Source organism: Pteropus vampyrus, unplaced genomic scaffold, assembly GCF_000151845.1.
Source record: "Pteropus vampyrus isolate Shadow unplaced genomic scaffold, Pvam_2.0 Scaffold45, whole genome shotgun sequence".
Classification (NCBI taxonomy): domain Eukaryota; kingdom Metazoa; phylum Chordata; class Mammalia; order Chiroptera; family Pteropodidae; genus Pteropus; species Pteropus vampyrus.
The window spans coordinates 1,507,912-1,532,070 of record NW_011888826.1 but is presented as its reverse complement, the minus strand read 5'-3'; the positions used below and the strand labels follow the sequence as shown (position 1 = coordinate 1,532,070).

General features: G+C 34.4%; 1 protein-coding gene across 6 annotated transcripts in view; it reads left to right on the top strand.

Moving 5' to 3' along the window:
* Positions 1-24,159, top strand: part of ATP6V1H (ATPase H+ transporting V1 subunit H) — a 124,643-nt gene that overhangs the window by 19,325 nt on the left and 81,159 nt on the right. For 4 of the 6 annotated variants that reach the window (XM_011359158.2, XM_023530040.1, XM_011359154.2 and 1 more), the window contains exons 7-9: positions 3,142-3,195; positions 13,756-13,853; positions 19,832-20,024. In XM_011359158.2, the coding sequence (XP_011357460.1) occupies positions 3,142-3,195; positions 13,756-13,853; positions 19,832-20,024 (345 nt within the window). The remainder of the gene's footprint in view (positions 1-3,141; positions 3,196-13,755; positions 13,854-19,831; positions 20,025-24,159) is intronic. The other 2 variants (XM_011359156.2, XM_011359157.2) reach the window with 1 other exon arrangement.

Here is a 24,159-nt window from a genome sequence, read left to right as displayed (position 1 = left end):
AGACATTTCTTTTAGTAATTTTGAAAGGAGTATAACATCGTTATTCTTTTAAGCTCTTTATAGTAATTACGTGAAATTACAAAAATGTTATATTAAAATAGTGCCATTTTGAACTTGATAAGTAAGCCAAACTACTCTTAGGTATGGTAGTATGCTTCACTTTTTCTTTCTTTGACTGGCTTCAACTGAAACCTTTCTGTCCTTTCTGCCACCTGGGATTCTCCATTCATGCTTTTCAGTGGGCAGGGAGTACCTTCCTTCCAGGTGGCTGCCAAGATCACACAGGTTGAAGAACTGAAAGGATTCTAACAGCTCCTAAGAACATAGTCATGTAAGGCTTGTGAGAAAGGAAAAGAAAGTGTCCCGCAGGGGAGGGAGTGCGGAGGCAGGCTTCGCGGCCCAGAGACTTCCAGGGTCAGCTCCCACGTCTGCCTTGGGACTCTGGACCACCAAGATTTGTGTGAGAAATCTTGGTTTTGGGAGAGCTCTCCCAAAATTTCTGGTGGGATCTTTCATGCCCTTTTCGGTCACATAACCAGGCCAAACTGTCTAACTAGTTATACCATTAAATAAACTAGCTTTGGGTGCCACCAGGGAGGGGAGTTTCAAGCTGCATCCGGTATGTCAGTATGTTATAGGTCATTAGTCAATCTGCTTGTTCTAGTCTTGGCCAAGAGTTAGTACCAGGCTTCTAGGTGCCTCTGGGTGAGCCTGGAGCTGCTCGATCCAGCGATGAGATAGCTGTCTAACACAGCGGCTTCTCAGGACTTCATGGTATTGTTGTGGGATCGACACTTAGGCCTAAGGTCAAACCTGAAGCCTGCTTATTTGCTGTCTTCTCGCTTTCAGGACTCTCTAGCTCTATTTCTCCATAGAGGAAAATAGCTTTCTGGTTTAATGGCTGGGAAAATAACAAGTTTTCTGTTATTGTCTTCATGCTTCTCTAGAACAGGGTGAAAGACAGAATGCTTATGATGGCTCAGTGGAGTGTTTCTTTCTTGTAGTTTTCCAGTGACTGAGTATTAAGTGGTAAAGGGAAACTTGGTGGGAATGTTCATCAGAAAAGGAGTGAAATGAAGGTGTATGGGGGTAGAGTGTTCTGGGGAAGAAAAGATAGAAGAGAATGAGATTTTGGTGTGGGGTTGGGTGACATGGAGGAATGAGACCAGGAGAAGCAGTAATATTAGTAGTTATCGTGTTCTCAGAGTTAGATTACAAATACATGTCTATTTGAAATATGTTTTTGGAAAGTGGTCATTTAGATTTCAGTGACTGTATTTTTTAACAGATTTTAATTTGAAACATAAGAGACACCATGGCATTTTATTTTTTATCATTGCCTGTCTTTTAGGGGAGCCCAATAGTTTTTTATATTTGGGTAGGGATATTTTGGAGTGTTTTGAACAAAATTAAGTATTTTTTTATGTCTGTAGCATAAATCTTAACACTCTTTGGCTTAGTTTTTAAACTTTACAAGAGCCACAAATTTGTAGGTTTCAGTGTTTGTGAGGAATTTCAAAAAATGAGGTACTTAGAACATGAAAATCTCATTTTGTGAAGATGAGATTTTAAATTTCTAAATATATATCACGTGAGATCAGAACGCTTAAATAAGTAACACTGCCCTCCCCCCCTTTCTATTTTGAAATGAGTTCTTCCTTTGAACAAATGTCATTTTGCTTTATCGTTGGCTGTATGGTATATTGGTAAAGTGGGCTTTATTGTAGCTGGATTCATAAAATGAGCATTGGTAGGAAAGAATATATACTGGTAATTTGCCACTAACATTTTGTGTTGTTTCAAATGTCTTAGACTTTTCCTCATAGGAATAATACTTATATTGTGTCTCACAGATTATTTGTCATTTTTGGAATGATTAACTGTGGTTGTAACCTCGATGAGCAATGGGGGAAATATTTCTATTGTCACTAGTGGAAGCAAATACTTCAATATCTAGAACAATTTTCTAGATATTGAATTAGAATTGAGCTTCTTGGCATTAGATAAATGCTCTTAAAGACTTTTTCTGTATCTTTCTAGCACACTCTTTTATCACTGAGGCTTTGGCTTTGTTTAGTTATGGTATGGCATTTCTGCTTTGCAAGTCCTTCTGCTACAGGATGCCCAGGGTGCCCAGGCCCAGTCTGGCTTTGCTTCTTAGAGTCTGGTCATTGCTTCTGCTAGGCTCCAGATTGCACTGTCTATCTTGCTGTAGACAGACACTTTTTCCATAGCCTTTTCCCAGAATTAAATTATAGACTTCTTGTTTAAAGAATGAATCATAGGATTATTTAGGATTTTATTTGCTACTTCGCTTAATGTCATGTGATAGTGCTATATCTAGAAAGTTTCTTTTTCTCTATCATAAGTGTTTTCTCCTTCATGAAAAGGACCACAATTTCATGATTCTAATAGAAATAAACTTTCAAAAGTCCAAATTAGTTGCAATTTGGATATTTTGTTCTTTGACTTATAGTGACATTTAGGAGCCATTTTTGGGTAGTTTAAGCATTTTACTTGGGTCATGGGGGCTCGTGCCTGACACTTAGTAGATAATAATTATTGAATAAATCAAAATAAAAATTTCCTTTCAGAAATTCATCATCACTTTTCTCTTGCATATTCAGCCTTTGACTTTCTACCTTAAAATTTCTTTTGTCATTTCTATATAACATGTGAGATTTTGATTTTCATTGTAACTTGTTAGCATTGCTGTGGATAACCAAATATTAAGGTTTGTGTAGTATCTTCCAATCATCAGGCACCTATTTCAAAAGCTTTGCCACAGAATATAACGTAGATAGTTCAGCTTAAGACAGTTGTCTTACTAGAGATATAATTCAGTAAGTAAATCTGAGACTTAGAAATTTGCACCAGCTTCGCTTATGAAATTTAGCTGGAGCTTGGTATTTGGTTTATTATTGTTCTATTTAAAATAATTTATTGATTAAGATATCTGGAAGACTGTAATGATATTTAGAATATTTTATATCATTCCCATGCTTTTTATTAGTTGACGATACTCCATTAAGTAGGAATAGGAAAAAAATTATAAAATTTGCTTAGCTCCCTTTCATACACTAATAAATTAGAATAAAAATAAAAACAAAACTAAGTAATAAGTTATTTATTTTGTAATAGAAACTGCGTGGTAGCGGTGTCGCTGTTGAAACAGGAACAGTCTCTTCAAGTGATGTAAGTACATTCCTTCTTAATTCGCTGGCCTCCTCACATCCTGAATATAAGTTATTTTGAGTCACAGACATTTAAAATTTTGAATATGGTTATTAGTTCCCCAGATGTAAATCCATGCATTTGATACCACCTCCTGTTAGGTTAATGATATTATAAAAACTATATCAAATATTTATGGTCTATAGTGATCACTTTTGTGTTGGTAGATATGAGACTTGTGCTTCCTTATTGCTCTTCTTTTTAGGCCATTTTATCTCAGATCTGAGAATCAAAGCAAAAGTGTGAATTCAGATATACAACTGGAGGGAATCATCATAAAGTTACTCTCTTCAAGCTTCATTTGTCCAATAAACTAATGTCTGACCAATATGTGAACACTGAGTCAGGCAGTTGAAAACAGTTCAATTATCTGATGGCACTAAAACTTGTTACTGGTACTATGTTGCTGAAGACTTTATGCACGGCTACATGGTGGCCAGAAACAGCCCCCCAACCCATCCGTTTTTTGGCCAGTCTCTCCCCACATTTTTTGTAAAGCCAAAAGCTTAAAGGTTAAAAACTAATCACGTCTCCCCAAGTTCCTTTCTTGATCATAGTTGTCTTCTCTATTTGAGAATGGTTTAACTTCTTTGTACTCAGAACAGCTCAAAGATTGGCAATGTTTGGATAAGTAATAGTTGGCATGATTAGAGCTGGTTGAGGAAAATGGGGAAAACGTTAGAAATGTAGGCGAGATGTGTCTAGCTTCATTTGGTGGGAATATCTCATTTGTTGGGAAACTGGAAAGCATCTTTAGAGGATAGAGTCTACAACCTGCCTATGATAGACCTAAATGCAGCTCTGTAGAAGTCATTTAATGTCCATATTAATTACCAGTACTTACATATTTTGCATAGAACATAACCTGTATGTATTCTCTGAGACAATAGATGACAGTGGACTGAACCCCTTTTCAAAGCCTACAGTGGGGCTTCTCTTTGGGCCTGGGTGGAGGATTTGACAAATAGTGTGTTAGGCTGGAAAATGGCCAGTGGCTTTTTTGAAATGGATCAGAACAAAGTGTGGAACTAGATGAGCAACCTTGGGGCCAGGGTGGGAAAAGGAGGTGGTTGGTTAGAAGTCTAGATATTCAACCATAAGCAGATGTTTAAATTGGGAATCTTTATTTTATATGACTTGAATTGCTACCAGCTCGAAACTTTGAAAAATTGTTTAGTTCGTGTATAAGACTTATTCGTAGATTTTTCAAAAGGTGTTTTTAGAATCATATGTCTTATGAACAAATTTGAGTGATTGTTAAAAGTGTAAGTTATTAAAGCTTACATAATGAGTCACAAGCGCTGGTGACAGAACATTCTTAATTTGCTCTTTTCCATTCAGTGTATTAGAAAAATAAAACTGATTAATTGAATTGGCAGTGCATTAGTCAAAGTGATTTCTCCAGTAGCCTCACACACATACATTCCAAATGGAATTAGCATTGGGGTAATTGTGAGTAAGGAAAAGATGGCGTACCATTTCCCACATTCTTCCCTTTAGTGCCCTTCAAATGTGAACATACTCTGTCTCTTACTGAAAGTTCTTACTTTTTCAAATGGCTATCAGCTTCAGTAAGTTGAGAGTAGGGTGTTAGCCTTCCTTTGATATTTGTGTTTTAATAGGAGAATCTGAATGGTAGCTAATACTCTTTAAACTCTTACTATGTACCTGACACTGTATTATTCATTTTACATTTACATCTCCTTGAATATTTACATGCCCTCTGTCAGAGTTCTTACTATAAGCCATGCTTTATGGGTATGGAGGCTGCACAGAAAGGCACACCAGCTTGCCCCAGGTCATTTAGCTAATGAGTGGCAAAACCCTCACAGAAATGAATTACTTACTGAGAGAATTACTTTCGAGGTAACTGAGCTGGAGTTGGATCTTTAGGCATTCCCAAGTCTTACAGCCTCCTTAGACTTTTGAAAATATTGATATTATATCTTAAAATCCTTTAAGGTTTTCAGAGGGCAAAGAAAAGCAGTTTGGTGAGCTGCATTACATGATATTGCCACTTGATGTCAGTATAAAACAAATATAAGTTTCACACTGCGAAATGCGAAATAAATATGATCCAACAGTCTTAACTTTTAAAATGGCCTTGGAAACATCATCATCAGTTCTGAGCAGAACATTACATTTTTATTTAAACAACATTACATAAATGAAATTTCTTTAAAATGCATTATATTGTCTTTGCCTAAATGTGAAAATAATAAATGACATCAGATCATACGTACTTACCTTAAGCTGTCTGTTTAGTTCTTTACTGGCTCTCAAATGTGAATAATCAATCTTCTGTTCTTCTGAGGAAGCTGCAAAGCCTTGGAAGTTGCTCGTTGTGCTGATACCCTGACAACAACAGAAATACTGTGATCTCTCACAAATTTGGAGGATTTATAAAAAATCTGAGATTTTTTTTGTTTGTTCCTGTTTTCTTTTTCCTCTGCCCAACTTCATTTATACATTTGTGTAGGGGAACAGGGTGACTCTTAGCTCCCATATTGGACTGTGTCCTGTTCTCTGGCTATTTTTGTTTTAGACCTAGTCTAGCATCAGTTACTACCAGATGAACATTGTTTTGCTGATAGTAAAGTAACTTGATTAAGTTGCCACCCTCTCTGTTGGCTTATTTTATCTTGCTTTTTAATATTCTGAAGCAGTTCTGTCCCATAGAACTTTCCGTGATGATGGAAATGTTCTGTATATCTGTACTTTCCATGATAGTAGCCACTAGCCACATGTGGCTGTTGGAGCGCTCGGAAATTGGCAAGTATGAGCGAGGAAGTAAATTTTCAGTTTTATTTAGGTTTTTTTTTTTATAGCTTTATTGAAATATAGTTTACAAACCATAAAATATCTATTTGTAGTGCAGTAGATTTTAGAGTTTTAGAGTATTTACGGAATTACGCAACCATTACCAAAATCTAATTTTATAACATTTTCAACACCTCAAAAAGAAACCCTGTACACGTTAACAGTTGACCCCCTAACTTGCTCCTGGCTCCCAGCCTCTGGCAACCACTAATCTATTTTCTGTCTCTTCTGGCCATTTCATGTGAATGAATGATACAATATGTGGTTGTCTGTGAATGGTATCTTTCACTTAGCATAATGTTTTCAAGATTCATTCATGTTTTAGCACGTAATAATGGCATTTTAGAATGAGAGGAAAAAACATAACTTTTTTGGCTTTTGGTCAAATTCTTTAAATTGTTTCTGTGACAGTTCTAATATCCTTGTTAATATGAGGTTAGTTTTACCGCTTTGGCTTTGTTTTTACTTTAATGCTATGCTGATGTGGCACTTCTCAGTTTTCAGAAGAGGTGGAGTACTTTAGTGATTTAGTTTTTTACTACTTTGTTGATAAGTACGTCAAAAGTGCTGCACAAGTAGTGGAAATGAGTGGGCTGCATCAGTAGTTTATATATTTCAGACCTGCTCTCTGTTGTCTGCTCTAGCTGGTAAGTGTAGTTTGTGAGGACTTAAGGTTATTCATAATTAATTAAATATCTTTGTACAAGTGAAAAAGTGCATTGTTATTTACCTAAAGCAATTCTTGGGTGATTTTCATTGTTCAATTGCCTTTTATCTTCTTCTCTTAAATGTTGGGGATTATTAAAATAGATGCACAGAATGAATGTTAAGAAAAGGAGGAAAGATAAGAACTTTTGAGTTTTTTTTTTTCTGATCAGATTTTTGGAAGAATTGCTTGGAGGTTTATTCAGACAATGCAAAAGAAAATTAAATGGTAAGGAATTTTAGTATAAGACTTCCTTTTACATATGATTTTCAAAATATAGCACCAATAATAATAATAATAATAATAATGATGTAATCTAATACATTAGATGTGTTCTTGGAAGCTGTATACAAAGCAAGAATTTATTAAGCAAATAATTTTCTTAAGCTACAATAATTTTTCCTCTTAATAAGCAATCCCAGTAGTCATATAATTGCTTACATGACTGAGTAAATAGATTGAAAGCAATACTTGAAGGAGATTTGTAAATTTGTAAATTAATAGTAAAGTTTGTAATAAGACAAGTCTAACTAAATTATCTTAAGTTAATTTAGGTGTTAATTTAATTAGGTATTATTTGAGTGTTGACTAGAGTATCTTTCTTAATAAGCCAACTTCAAAGGAATTCTGGGGCATACATATATGTATTTTAGTTCCTGAATATAAGGTAATAATAATAATAATAACAGTATACTTTACTATTGTTTTGTGTTATATAGAAACTGATTTGAGTAGCAGCTCTTTTTTTATAATTTGGTAGAGCTGGTATTATTTTTCTTTATTGATGAGAAAATAATTTTGAAGAGTTTAAGTGATTTGCCAAAGACAGTTTGGCAAAACCTCTTCCTCTTTCCCTCTCTTCCTTTCCTCAGTCTTTTTTTTAATGCCATAATTTATATAAAGTAAAATGCACACGTTTTAAATGTTCAGCTGAATGAATTTATACATCATGTGGCCTCCTACTCAATCCTTTACTTCGACTCCCATAAAAGTTATCGTTATTATGGCATCTGTTACTATAGATTAGTTTTCCCTGGTCTTGAACTCCATATAAGTGGAATCATATATAGTATGAATTCCTTTATGTCTGAATTCTCTTGCCCAGTATTGTGTCAATGAAATCCATTCACATTACATTTAGCATAATTCATTCTTTTTATTGCTATATAGTAATCTAGTAAATGAATATTCTTTTTATTTCTATATAATAATTCTCTTATTGATGGATATTGGAGTTACTTCTAGTTTTTAGCAATTGTGAATAATCTTGCTATAAACATTCTTGTACATGCCTTTTGATGGACGTAATCACTTAGGTCTGGAGCACTTAATTCTAGAATAGAATTTCTGAGTTATATGTAAATTTAGTAGATATTGCCAATCTGTTTTCCAAAACCAATTTATAGCTCCATGAACAAAGTATGAGAATTCCAGTTGTTCAGATTTCCTACTAACACTTGATATTGTGTTATTTTTTAAAGCTGAATGATAGGAGCAAAAATCAGACATTCATGTATGCACACTCACTTTTTTGTTCTACAAGAAAGGATTCCTTTAGTAGTCTTGAAAAATTAAGTACTTTAGAGACTGTTAATTAGCAGTCCTCTGTTTCATGTAAAACTAGCTTCTGGAATTTATTTTAGTCAATTAAGTGTTTGAAAAGTTCAACTTGGTGCTTCACTGATAGCACTGTACTGTGTGTTTTTATTTTCTATGGGTAGATGCAGACTGGTTTTTTCAAGTGCCCACGATTCCAGAATTCAGATGAATATTATCTTTACTCTTTCTCATTTAGTTTGTTCTTAAGTCCCAGCATTATGGAGAGGAATATTGAAAATTTGTATACATTTTTATAACATTAGTTTTATTTTGGTACAGTATCACTGAAGTTTTTATGTTTATCTTTTGTTGCCTACTTTGTAAATCTGCAGCGTATAGATCTCTGAGACCATATTCACCAGAAGGGTGAATTCTGTCAGTTGCTAGTTTCCCTATGATGTGATTATTCCCCCACAATATAGGAGAGTTTGCATTTTCACCAACATTGGAAAATTTATCCAAATGATATTCTCTTCAAGGTGTTGAGAAGTAAACATAGTTTTTCTCTACCGCCAAGATTTGCTGCAGTGGCCAGTTCTCAGCACAGAATGTCTGGCACAGCACAAAGCTCTAACTCAAGCATAAAGAGAGTGGACTCCTAGTGCTGACCTAAGATTAACTCACTGCTTTTATTCAACAAATTATATCTCCTTTTTAAGCCTTGGGTTCCTCATCTAAAAAAGTGGGTGTCATATTATTTCCCTTTAACTTTTAATTTCAATTTTTTGATTGAAAGTACTCTGAAAAATATATACATGTTAATAAATTGTTTTTATAAAAAGTTCTTTTTTCTTTTTCGGTAGTTTTATGGTTAGTTGCAGGGGTTAAAAGATTCATTTTGATTATTGAAAAAATAAAAAGTTTACATCAGAGAACTATGGTCGAATGACATTCAAAGAAATAGTATTTGGGAAATAGTACAGTGAGTCTCTGAAACATCTTTTTTGTGTGTATATATTTTTGTTAGGCCAGTCTAAATACAGGTAGTTTTTCATCATTGGATAAATGAATTACTTTAGCAATTTAAATGGAAACTATTATCTGGCTAACTGAATTCTTTTATCATAAATATTTTCTAGTAAAATAAGATGACGTAAGGTCTAACTAAAACTGATTAGCAATTTGTATTAGTTCTCAAATAACTTAAATAGTAATAAAAGAAACCCCAACTAGTTGATTATATAAGGTTCATAATTACCAAACAAACTCGTTTTGGCTTCAAAAAGAAATAGGATAATAGGGCTATATTGTATATATTTCTACAGTATTGAATATTATCAGAATAAAATTTTTGATCAAACTTTTAATAATTGAACCATATCTATTAGAGCCGCATTCATTTGGAATTAGTATAAGATATGAAGTTTATATTTTTTTCATTCATTCCAGAAATATTTATTGAGTGCTACTAGGTACAGTGCACAGTACTGAAAGCATAACACTGAACGAGATGAGCATAATCATCTGCCTTCATAAGGTTGCCGTGTATTCTGGGGAGGAGAGCATTAGACAAGTTATTACACACTTCAATTATTTTACTACAGTCCTTGCATGGATCTTTTGAGAGTGTGCAGGAGTATAACCTTATTTGTATTTAAAAAAAAAAAAAGTACATATAACTCCAAAAATCTCTACAGTTACACGGAAGTCTAATTGTGGTTATATCTCAAGAGTGAGAGGTGGTAAGAGTGATTTCTTATTTTATGCTGTTCTATACTGATTGGATATTTTATGATAACTATGTACAGAGCATCTCATGTAAAATTCAGGTCAATAAAAATTAAGTACACAAATATTAATAAGGTTCCATGCAACTCGTCAAGTTGAACTTCTGGTTTATAATATCCAGAAGCTAATCATAAAGGCTCCTCCTTGGGAGTTCCAGGAGACTCAGGGAGAGGCCACCTGAGGAAGAAGAGGCTCTCATGGAAGGCACACAGATGCTCTTCCTTATTTGATTGTTTCTTGCAACATTTCTGTTTGGAAGGGGCAGAATTTGATCACCTCAAATACTACCTTATCAGTTTGGTGGTTCTTGATACTGTGCTGTAAGACTATTTTCTGCCTTTTAGTTCTTGTTCAGTTTGTCTTTGAAATCTTGTGAGATTTCAGGATTTTCTGTGAGCAATTATAGCTGTTTCAAAGAATAGTTTTCAAATGTCATAATGCCTATGAATAGAACAGGAAATTCTAGGAAAAAGAAGACTATATACAGCAAGGAGAGATCGCTTTTAGTGTTTGCATTGAACAGTATTATGGAAATCAGTTTATGGGAAATGATAATATGGAATTTAGGATCTTTTTTTAAAAAGAACAGTATCTTGCTAGGTAGAAAACAAAAATGACTTCATTTGGAGAAAATACATTTTGAAATTTTGGGTTCTGTTTTTTTTCCGTCTAAAATCAAATGGCAAAATAGAAAAAAATAAGATGGAGTGCAATGAATTTTTAATTATTCATTTCCAAACAAACATTTTTAAAGTGCTGTTATTTACCAGGGACTATGCTTAAGTGCTGAGATTTAAAAAGACTGCTTTTGCTCTCTGGCCTAATAAGGATGACTGATGCACCCCCTCCCACGCCCCCCCCACCCCCCCACACAGGGCAAGAATAGAGATTTATACGTGGCACCATGAAAGTGAATATGGAGAAATCAGAATACAATCGTGGATGCAGCAGCAAACATTTGTTGAATATTATATGACAGATACTACTGAAAACTCTTTTATATGTTAAATAATAAAATTATCCCTACATCTCAGGGGATTTGTCCTGTTATCCCCATTTTAAAGGTAGGAAGTTCATGCAGGGTTACATAGCTTGTAAAGTGGCAGAGTGTGGCAGGCTGGTTCCAGAGCCTTTGTTCTGAACCATTATGCTTTACTATTGCCTTTCTTTTATGGTAGAGGAGTTAACATTTTAATTTAAGACCGGCAGCAGGTGAGTCAATTCAAATGGAGAGGAGCATGGGGAAAGAGCATTGCAGTAAGTAGTTGGAGAGAGAGGCCTAGTTCTCAGGTGAAAGTAGTTGTTGGAACTGGCAAATTAAGGTCACTGATGATCCTAGTATTTTCCAGGTTAAGTGAGGTAATAAGATATGAGAAATCAATAACATTTGGTGACAATTCTTTCAAGCAAACCTTTATGTATTGAGAGGAAGAAAGATGTAGAGAGTACAGGTTTAAGGGTAATTTAAAGATGGGTAAGGACTGAGTATATTTAGAGGCTGAGGAGAGGAAACCAATCAAATGAAGAGATTGAAGATACATGAGAGGGGTCTGACTGATGGAGCATTATGGGAAAGAATCGGATATAGACCTTGCTGGGGCTGTGGTCTTGGACAGGAGGAAATCTACCTGTCTCTCCTAGGTGAGAGAGAGGGGGAAAGAATGGCTGTAAATGAAATTCAGTTTGGGGAATGAGAGGTTGGTAACTGAGTGAATCTCTTACTGATGGTTTCTATTTTTTCTCTTACTGCTGAGAGTAAGGGAAGAGTAGGACGGAGGATAGTGGTGAATATGTGCCAGTGACTTGGACCGGCAGAATAGACTAGAATTGCTTGATGGCTTTGCATGCTTATGCGATTTTCTGCAGCTGTATTGAATTATCTTCGTGTAGGATTAGAGACGGTGATTGGTTGGATTGTTCAAAGGCTGATTATTTTCTCAGAAAATATTGAATAATTTATACATGAGGCTAATAAGACAATGTAAGTGAAAGATAAAGAAATTATACAATTTACTTTGTTTAATTGAAGGCAATAATTCAGTCATTTGCCAGTGTTGCCTTCATTAGATACTTTGAAAGTAATTTCTGAGATAGTATTTGGACTGCCTCACAGTGTGTAATAGGAGAGAATACAGTTTTAGAACCAGCATCTTTTATATGCTCATTTATAATGTGAAGCTTGAAGCTATAAATAACAACGAAGAGACTGTATTTGAAATGTGTCATGTATTTCAATATAGCGTATAGTAAACGGACATAGAAAAGACTTACAGTGAATCAAGAAATTTTTGTGTTAAGAGGAAATTGTTGATAAATGCAAGAGGAAAGAGTGCCCTACTGTTGCCTTTTTATTGATGTTGTGTAGAAACCTTGCTTAGTCTGTCTCTCCAAACAAGAAAGATGGAATTCACTTTCATGGAGGTTTACTACCTGCTGACTTAATTGAAAAATACACATTTTTTTTCCCATTATGGAAGATTGTTTGAGAGCTGAAAATTCATTATTTTTTTGTCATTAATTTCTGCTAATGTTTTGAGTTTTCAGGTAAATTATATTATTGGATATATTGAGCTTTTGAGCAACTATATTAAAATCTAAGATAACCTTTTCTTGATAACTTTTGATTATTCCACCAAATGTACTTTTATTATTGTGTTTTTGTATTTGAATGCCTAGAATTTCTTTGAAGTATTAACTTTTAACAAACTTTGTTTAAACTGAAACACAGAGCTTAGTGGCATCATATTAGGTTTTGTGACTTTACAGAACATTCACAATTCTCTCCTTTTCTTTCCTTCTTTTTTTAAATTAGCGTGTTCTTTAAGGCTAGAGTCTGAAATTTAGTCTTGTCTCTCCATTTCTTAAAGATGTAAAGGTTGTGGTAAATATTTAAAGAGGCGCCCAGGCCACTCGTTACTACCAGCTTTGTTAAAATGGAAGAGCCTGCAACTTCCTAGGAATATTATTCCTACTTATTTCAAGTTTCAGATTTAACCACAATTTCTTTAAGACAGTGCTTTTGAACTGATAGTTTTTAAAATCATTGATTTTTTTTCAAGTGTTTAATTAGACTTTTTTTATATGCTGTATAGTTTTTTTTTAAGGTTCCCATTCGGTTTCTATGAAATATCTAGCTGTATGCTAAATGAATTACTTTTACTTACTTCTAACAATACCCTTTCAGGGTGCTTGGAATGTCATCATCATGAAAAATGAAGAAATAGCGTATTGGAAAGATTCAGTAACTTGCCCAAGATCATTTAAATATGGGGCTATCTCAAAGCATATACTTTTATTTTCTTAACTTTATTATTTTTATTTGATATTTCTACAATTTTGAAGAGCAATATTCTCTATATAGTGCCTTTATTCAGGGGAAGTAAAACATTGCAAGGTAATTATCAAACCATATCAAAGACATAAGTACTTTGTTCCTTCTTTTCCCTAACTATGTGTGTTAAGTAGCTTAGACCCGTGTAGGTTTAATTTGGCAAAGAAAATAAGCTTTATTACTTCTAAGAGGCAGAGAGAAAAGCAAAAATAAGGATTGACTTTTGAAAAAAATATTGGACTTTCGGATGTCCTGATGATAAACTCTTTTCATATATGCATCATCTTATGACTTGCAATGCTTTCCAATTTTTAACCTTGTACTTCTTCTTGCATAGAGCTCTCAGTATGTGCAGTGTGTTGCTGGGTGTCTGCAGCTGATGCTCCGGGTCAATGAGTACCGCTTTGCCTGGGTAGAAGCAGATGGGGTAAACTGGTGAGTACCCTTTTACTTTTAATGTAGAATATCATGTAAAAGCATCTCTCCTTGACATTTGCAAAGAAATTAATGCTATTAACCATCCAAAAGAAGTATTTGAATTTTTTTATATCTGTTTAACCGTGGATTATGCTTTCATAGAAATCAATAACTCATAACTACCAGACGGAATGTTTCCCCTTTCTCTTGCTTGGTCTGGGCTATTATCGTGATAGAGCAAATTCCAGATATTCAGAATAGAAAAACATTTATAAAAGTATCTTGTGGCACATGCAGGCAAAAATCAGTTAGAAAAGATCTTAAACAGAAAAGAATGTGAATATAAGCCGTTCTTTTTAATGCTATATAATTAGTCCATTCTTTGTGGGATTCTCATTTGCAGATCCAGAAACTTTGAGGAGCTGCCTTCTCAAGTTTAACAAATGTATTTTTACAAAGAACCCAGAAAACCTCAAAACACACAAATGAAATCCCCTTTACTACCAGAAAGCCAATTTATTTATTCTTAGTGAGAGATCTCACTGCGCTTAAACAGATAGTCTTTTCAGTTAATGAAGAAATTGTTTCTCTGTTGGAAAAATCTATGCAGGAAGCTAGTTCATTAAACTAGAAGTTTGCTTGGTGAGCAAGGCTATGGAGCAGGAAGAGTTGAATGAACGGTCCTGATGCTGTGTCATCAGGTACTAGTAGGCTGATGCGTCCATCTCAGTGTAGGGATATACCTGCCAAACATACCAGATACCCTAGATCTTCTCAGCCGATATTTGCATGCAGTTTCTTAGAGTGGGTTATTTCTGCAAATGGCTGTTCTTAGGAATTAATTGCATTTGAATTGTCATGAGCTACTCAGTAACCATCTACTCAATAAATTAGTTATATTAACATGAAAAATTTCAGTCTGTACTTATTTTAACCCTCAGTATGTCAGGAAAAATGGTCATCACAATTTACCATCTAGATTCTTTGCAAAATATATATTTCATCATTTTATGAATAATTGCTAGAATTAAGAATAAAGAGATAGTGAAAAACAATAATTAGAAATTTTAAAAAGAATTTTTTACATAGCATACCTTTTTGTAGTAAGTGAATTTAAGTGCATAAACATAAAAGATGAAAGAAACCATTGCATGTCTTTTTAGCAAAACGGAATGGTCCAGGTTCTTATTGCAAAATGTTTTTTAAAGTCTTTTATGTTTAGTAGCTAACTAGGTGAGAACACCATATTTCCTTTTTTCCTTTGAAATATATTGCTCACTCATTGATTCTTGAGTTTGAAAAAATGAATTTACAATACAGTCATCTGAAGACTCAGTTTGAGATTTCACTTATGTGACCAATTTCGTCACTGTTGTTAGAAATTGGAATGCTGTCTCTTTGCTTTCAACTTCTTATTCATCTAATAATTGTGAAATGCCTTTCACAGATAATTGTCATTATAGGCAGAAAATAAGTTCTGAATTCTCAGCTGTGTTCACACTGTGCTGGGAGACTCAACAGAAGAACTCAGAGACTTAGCATTTAGTTGTTCTCACGGCTACGATTTATTACAGAGACTGGGTAAGGATACACAGCTGGATCACAAGGGATAGAGTCACCGACTGAGTCTGGAGGCATCCATGTGAAGCTTCCTTGTGTGCTCTTTCTTCCACGAGGGGTCGCATAGCACACTCTTCCCCCAGCAATGAAAATGCAACAATATTTGTGTGAGGTTTCTGCCCAGGAAACCCACTAGGGACTCTGCCCCCACAGTTTATATTGGAGATTTGTCAGGTAGGCACCCTCTGCTTAGCAAAATGCCAGACTCCAGAAGGAAAGCAGGTGTTCAGCATAAACGTTGTGCAAACAGTTTAGGTATAGTGAGCCACCTGTATTATTTAGGGAAAGTTTTGTGTCAGTGTAGGGAACTGTTTCCAGTCAAGTTCCTAGAAGCCAACCAAGGGCCAGCTTTGCAGGCAGACCTTTCTAGGGACAGCGGTCAGAGGATGATGATGTGAATAAAGATAGCCTACAGAGATGGTGTTTCCAGACTTTTTACCTTCTTAAAAAAATGATGCAATATTTTGGGCAATACAGTAAAAAAGAATAATTATTTATTTCATTGTTATATTATCTTCCTAAGTAATTCCATTCTCTAATTTTCTTATAATTTTAATCTTTAAATATTTTTTAAGCATAGTTCAGAATAATGAATGAATAATGATGAAATAATATCTAGGATGATAAATACTGTAATTCTCCAAGTTCTAGATAACATAAAATTGCTAAGATCCCATAACATATCTTAGGTGTAATGGGCCTGTATAATAATTGCAAAATAAATCGAATTTTATTCTATTAAACAAGAAGACTTTTTTTTTGTTCTTTTTGAAGTGAGAATAAAAGACATGAAACAAATTTCTACAAACAGTTATAATTGCTCAAAAAATAAACTCAGAAACTAAAATTTGGTTCAGTAGACTCTAATGGTATACCAAGGCTAACCAAATGCTGCTGTCCTAATTACTGGCACACAGTATTTTGGAGAGGACAGTAAGCAATATTAACCTTTCAGTTTAGCAATAAGAGCAGGGATAAATACAATTTAGAATATTCCATGTTCAACCTACATATTTTGATATGGTAATGACCACTAAAAAGGTTAGCAGTGATCAGATAAATAAATAATAATATGTTAACTCATTGATAATACAGAGATTTAGAAAAGTCATTTAATCTTTTCATTTTTTTTTTAGGAAATAAAATATATACTTTCTACTTTTCCATTTTTTTTTGTTTAGGATTGAAAGTTTTCTTCTTATTTTTCTTTTCTGATACTCCTCAAATCACAAGGGGAATGATGTGAGGAGAAAAAAATTTCAAGTGTAGCTTGTTTGAGGGGAGTAGAAGAGAACTGATGTTTTTAAAACCCCAGTACATTTTTATCTGCCTAGTTTTCTTTCTTTTGTGGTTAAAAAGCCTATAATATAAATGACAAACACTATTTCCAAATGTTTATATAGCTGTATAAGAACAAAAATATACTTTGCATTGTCTTGTGTATTGTTGACTTCACCAGAAAGTCTGATGATTAGCACTGATTTTTTAAAATACTGGTGCTAAAAGGGGCTTTTGCTGGGTAATCGCCTCCACAAATTCAGCTGGCATTTATGAACATAAATATACCCCAAGATTTGAAATATTTTGCAAGTATAAAGAAGTGTGTAAATGGAAGGTAAGATTTTTTTTAAACATCAAAACATTGCATTATTGAGTGATGTTGCATGATGAGGCATAAAGTGCTCGTGGGTTGAAGAGAAGCAGCTAGCTAAAAATGGGCAAGTCAAGTAGTAAACTAGTTGCTTTTTCTCCTTACTCCCTGCATCACCTTGAGCTTTTTAAAAACTTTAATTAAAAAACAAAATAGAACACTAGTTATTTTGGCCTCATGGACTTTAGCCTTCTTTCTAAACTTGGATTTGACGATTATTTGTATTTTTCACAATGTTGTGCTATGTATTATGGAGATGCAAGGAAACATACATGGTCCTTGCCTCTAAGAAATTTACAATCTTGTTTCAAAAATAGTATTAAATACCTAACAAAGGTAGCATTTAGTATTCTATAGGGTCATTTCATAACTTTTTTTCAGTGACTCTAACAATAACACTAAACTCACCAATTTGAGAGTGGTAGCAGAGACCTAAATGGTAATTAATGCCTGCTCGTTCTTCAGGTCTCAGCTCAAGGGCCACATCCTCTGGGAAGCCTTCCCTCCTATAGCATTAGACTCTTAAGTTCCTTGAGAGCATGGGCATTATCTGTTTTGCCCACCATTATATCCCCATGCCTTGCACTGTACCTGCCACATAGATCCTCGACACATATTTGTTAAATTACTATAGTTAGATTTTTCTTGGGCCTTCGTATCTCCTTAGTATACCCTTCATGCTCCACTGTATTCGGACTTACATAGGAGCTTTATTTTGCTTCATTAGGGTATTTCTTATGGTTAATATTTGGATTTCAAAGACTTACTCCTCTCTTTATAGAATCATGTATATCGTAGACAGATTTTAAACTCTTTTAAACTTTTCTGCAGCATTCATCATGGTTGAGTACTCCTTCCTCTGAAACCTTTCTGTCTTCATTTCAGCAACAGTGTATTTATCCTGAGCTCTCCTTCACCCCCCTGGTCATTAAAAGTTTATTTTAACAGAGATAGTTTAATGTGAACAACTATTAACTAAGTATACATTTGTTAACTAGGTTTCTGAAAACAAACAAAAGGACTCTCCTGTGTCAGAAAGGTAGGAAATGTAAATACCCCCAAAGTTGGGTAACAAAGGTAGGAAGTTGCAATTACTAAATTTACATGCTTCAAGGAGGGGCTGCAAGAAGCTGCAGTATTGATCTTAGAGAGGGGAGTACTGCTCATCCAGAACTTATGTCCCTCAGCTCAGAGGAAGGGCCTCGTAGGTTCAGACCCAGACAGCTGATGCTGGTGTCTCTGAGGGTGAGCAGTGGAGCTTGTTCTCCCAGAGCAATTGCAAAATGAAGTCAACTGCTGCCACAGGAAAGAATAGTTGCTGCCAGGATGAAGAAATGTAGAAGTGATACTTAAACAGGAACAGGAAGCCAACAGGAGAAAGTTCCTCTTCCCTATCCTTGCAGTCAGCCTCTAGCACCCCCTATTGGCAGAGCCAGCTGGTAAAGCAGAAATGTGGCTGAAAGTCTCAGCCACAGCATGGCAAAGTGAAGTGTAGAAGGCTTACCTTAATAATGGGAATAATCAGAGAGCAAAGGAAACCAGGTATCAGCATACTAATGGGATAAAGTTACATGATTTTACAGCTGTTGAAATACTGACATCAATATTACATAAAAACAAGTCTTGCATAACAACACAAAGTAGAAAAGACTCAAGGGAGAAATCATGCATGAGAAAATTAAGGGCAATTCATCATATTTATAACTATATACAATCACAAAAATGGAGAAATGGCACAAATATCAACCTTTCACTAAGTAATTACAGATTATAAAATTAAATTTAAAATTTATATCAATAGAGTTATTTTTTAGAGTGGTTTCAGGTTTATTGAAAATTGAAAGCGCGGAGAGTTCCCACATATACCTGCCCTTCCATAGTTTTCCTTGTTGTTAACATCTTGCATTAGCGTGCTACATCTGTTCCAATTGATAAACTAATATTGACATGTTCTTATTAACTGAGGTCCGTAGTTTACATTAGGGTTCATTCTTTGTGTTGTACATTCTGTAGGTTTTGAGTTCCCCTTATTCCCTTTGGTCATTTTTTAGTGTTCTACTTCAATGGTTTCTGTCTTTTGTTGTGTGAATGTAGGCAATCCCCAGGGACATTTTCTTAGTGCTCTTCCTTGGTGTAACCTCTATCATTTTCATTTAGCTTTCCCAGTTTTCTTATCAGTAAAATGGGAGGTTGAACCGGAAGCTTCTGAGGTTCTAACCCCCAAATTCAGTGATTAGTATGTCAAGTTTAGATTCATAATGGCTTTTTCCAAACTCATCCCCTCTTTTCTCTGAGTTTTCTGAATATTTTTACAGCTGTAAATGATCCTCTTGGTCATCCAGACCCATATCTTGACGTAACATATGACTTCAGTAAGATGTACATCCATCGTGTCACCAAGTCCTGTCGATTTTAGCTTCTATAATGTCTGTCAGATTTTTTTTACCATTTCTTCTGTTGTATTGCAAGTCCGTGTTCCCTTTCTCATTGCTTCCTTGCAGCAATTGCTGCTGCTTGCTGAAGTCCCATGTCTTTTGGAAAGAAGGTTAAGTGAAACTGTGCTGCAAATGGCCCCCTATGAGTAGGGATCTAGCTTGCTTGTTATTGCTGGTAGAAAAGAAACTGAGGACATAATTGTGTTCCATTAGTGCAAAAAGAATAATCAATTATTTCTTCTTTTTGCACTGTCACATTTAATGTTTTCTTAATGTGTGTTCCTTTTCAGCATAATGGGAGTTTTGAGTAACAAGTGTGGCTTTCAACTCCAGTATCAAATGATTTTTTCAATATGGCTCCTGGCATTCAGTCCTCAAATGTGTGAACACCTGCGACGCTATAATATCATTCCTGTTCTGTCCGATATCCTTCAAGAATCTGTCAAAGAGAAGGTGACACGAATCATCCTTGCAGCATTCCGTGTAAGTGTTTTGTGGTATTTTTTTGTGGTGTGTGTGTGTGTCTATGTGTGGCATTTTCACTGTGGAGTATATTTGGGGCTTTTAGTGGGTGGGAAAAGTTGCTTGTTTTCCATATAGTTATGAAACTATGGTATATTGGTGAAGATAGAATAAAATATCACTAATTTGTATTTATTGGGAGGGGAGGAACCCATTTAAATGAATGAAAATGCATGAGTTATAGAATGCTTGTAAGGAAATGTAATTGTATTACATTCAGATAGAGGAAGTCCCTTTTCATTGCAGTGTGTTTCAAGAGAACCTAATTGATGTTTTTCTCTTATGAGCCATTATTGTAATATGAAGTTCTTATTTCAGATTCTGATTTACTTGAATACTAGCAGTATTTCTGAGGCAGCTATAAAGAGCTATAATGATTTTGAACAGTGAAGTTATTCTATTAGGATATTAGAATTTTGGAGATTATCTAAATCAGCTTTCTCCCTTGAACAGATGAGGGAGTTGAATACAAGAAGCGAGCTGAGCTAGTATCTGAATCCAAGGTCTTTTGTCTGTCAGACAATTGTAACAGAATAAAGTATTGTTAATTGGTTACCAAGAACCAATGTATTTGCTATAACAATTGCCTGTTGATAATTTTGTTAGTTGCTTTAGGATTTAAGTGGGCTTCTGAGGGATGGCTTGGCTGACCTAGTGTCTTTTAAGGATGCTGCCCAAGAGTAATAATAGTGAGCATATCTCATATAGTGCTTACATGGTGCCATGCATCATTCTAAGGCTCTCCATTTGTTAACTCATTTAATGCATACCACAGCCCTATTAACATGCCAATTATTGTTATTGTTAGTATATTGATAGCATTAGTGTTAGTGTTGGTCTTCTCCCCATTTTACAGATGAGAATCTGAGGCAGAGATGTCATGTTGCAGGTAGGTGGTAGACATGCAAATCCAAGTTAGCTGCTTCAGATTGTGCTTTTAACCATTATCTGTTATCAAGCTTTCTTTAAATAAACAACAACAAATCAAAAGTAAAAAGTAGTACAGATATATTGCAGAAATTTAAATAGTATCATTACATTTGCCAAATGTAACTAACATCTTTCTGATTTTTCTAAGCTTGTAGAAATAAATATATAAACAGGTGTGTATTCTCTTTTGTATTTAAAAAATAAAAATGGCATCACATGATAAATACTGTTCTATATTTTATTCTTAATGATATATAATGAATATATTTTCATTTTTATATGCGTAGTTCTTTAGTGTGTGTTTTTTTAATGGCTGTAGTCTGCTGTGCTGAGTAAAGTGGTTTATTTAACCAATATTCTATTGTTGGGCATATAGGGTGCTTCTAGTTTCTTTTACATATATTTACCCACTTTGATGACTATTTCTGTTGGATATGGTTCTAGAGATGGAATTGCTGAGTTAAAGAATATACTTTTTTACAGTTTTGATAGCTAATATCAAATCATCTTTCAGAGATATGCAAATTTACATTTTTGTCAACTATATTTTGGAAGTACATGTTTTCCCATTCTTTCACTTGCATTTAATATAATCTTTCAATTGTCACAAAAATTAAGTGAAAAAAGAAATCATTTTCTTAAATTTGTATACTGTTAATGAGTGAAGCTGAAAATATTTTAATATTTTTATCAGCTATTTATAGTCTTCCTATAAATTGCTTATTCATAACATTTGTCACATTTTAAATTTTAAAATTTGATGTGTAGGAAATCTTTTCCAGATATTCATAGTTAATAATAGTAATAGCTAATGTTTATTGACAGTTTATTCTGTGTCAGGCACTATTTTAATTGCTTTCAATGTATTATGCATTTAATCTCCCAAGAACTCCATGCAATGGGCGCTAGGCCACAAGAGGTTAAGTAATTTGCTGAAATAGCCAGGAAGCAGCAGAGCTGTAATTGAAACTCAGGCAGTATGACTCATGCTCTTAACTATCATGCTAACCTTTCTTTGATATTAAGAATCATAAATGTCATAATTTATTGAGTGATTTTCATGCATTGCCTTATTTAATCTTTATGATAATTCAATAGCTGCTATTATTATTTTTATTTTATCTATGAGGAAACAAAGACTTGGAGATTAATTTCTCAGTGAGTAAGTGATAGGTCTGGAATTTCTGTGAAATTTGTGTGGCTCCAAAGCTGTGTTCTTAGCCATTCTGTCATTCTTTTTTTTCTTGGTGCATTTTCTCAGGAACCTTAAGAGTGGCATTAAAAGGAGAGAAAACCATGAAAAGGAGAACCATAAGTCATGCGAGAGAGGAATTCAGATTCCTTTGCTGAAAATACCAGTTGAAAGCATTAAACCCCATGTTTTCTCTAGCTGCCTAACAAAGTTGAACAAATGACTAAAGGCATTGAAAAGTGTAGTTCAGTGTAAATTCCATTGAAAGAGTGGAAAGTGAAATAAAAGTGTGAATTGCTAGATATAATTAGTGCCAGTCAACTAACTGTTGACCAAGTGTTGCTCTTTGTATTAGATTTGCTTTGATTATCCTTATTTATAAAAAGTAACATTCAATTTCATTTAAAAATTGTTCTGTGACCTTTGAGAGGTTTACTCTTAAGATAGGTAACTGTGGTACTTCTCTGCCTCAGTGTATTGGCTCTGCCATTAGTTTTTCTAGCAAACTATCTATCTGAGGTAAATTTCAGTCTTGTCCAGATAAAATAATCAAGTCTTAAATCTTCATAGGTTGTATTAATTAGTACTCTGAAGTATTTTATAGCCAGACTGAATGTATTTTTTCTTCTACTTGAGTGTTTCATTTTCTGTATTCTTATTTAGTAAAGATGAAAAATTCTAGAAATAGTCTTCTGACAGTTTCCTTCTATTGCTAGACTTCAGTTTAATTCACAAACAAGTCTTGAATCCCATTTATAATCCAAGCCCATTGTGCTAATCATTAGGGAACACAAATGCCCAAGATACAACTTGACACCAAAGGGCTTATTGTTTAGTGAAGACAGAATATGTAAATAAACAGTTTCAATGCAATGCAATGATAAGTAATGTACAAGAATAAAAGTAATATAAAAGAGGTAGAGGGTAAGAATAGGGGGTTTTAGGAAAAGCTTCAGAGAGGAGAAGGCTTGAGTTTTTTGAAAGATACATAGGAGTTTTTTAGAAGTGCAGAGGTGGAGAGAGGTTGATAAATGTTAACAAGTGAAGAAAAATTGTCAGTAATTTGTTCTTGTAGAAGGATTGATTATTGCCTTCCTGTCCCCCCACTCCAACACTGAAGTGAATGTTAAGGGAATAAATGGTGCACGTAAGTCTGGCTCTTGAAGATACAATCCTGGTATTTGTGGCCATTTGCTTCTGAAGGAACAGACTTGGCTGTGTGAAATGGAGCTTTTGCTTTGCTGATCTCTATTACCATTCTGGGCATTGAACTGGTGGGATAACATAAATCTTTCAGCCATCCTGTATTGACTCACTCTGACGTGTATTCATACTCGTGGGACATTACCTCCAAAGCCAAGTGTCTTTGAGTAACACGCTGTCAGATCTATGTTTGTTGCTTCGTTGTGTTCTCTGCTCGTTCTGATGGAGCATGAGTAAAAGCCGATTCTGCTTTTATGTTTTATTCTCTATGGTCAAATGTGAATGATGTCTTTTTAGCTTGATATATTCATTTTTTGGACAGCTTAAAACTCCTCCTATTTGTCTTTGTTTTGAGTTTCTCCCTTGTCTTTCTTCCTTTCTGTCCTGCTATAGTCACAGGAGCCTTTATTTTGTTAAACTCTTGTATTCCAAATTAACCATCTACCATTTAAGAAAATGGAGATAGTTCGATCTTTTTCATGCTTTTAAAAATAATATGGTCTTATGGTTAAAAAATAAGATAGTATAGAAAAACATTAAGAAAAATGTATGAATTAAACATAGTATCACTCCCAGATACAGAAGCCTGTTGATATTTTGATACCTGTAATTTATAATTTTTGTTCCCTTCCCACATGGAAGAATCAACTCTGAATGAATTACATTGGGCACAGAAAGGCCGAATAGTTAATTAAGTTTATTGGGGTAACATTGGTTAATACAATTAAGACTGAATAGTTAGGAGTCTTAATTCTCGCGAGATCATACATT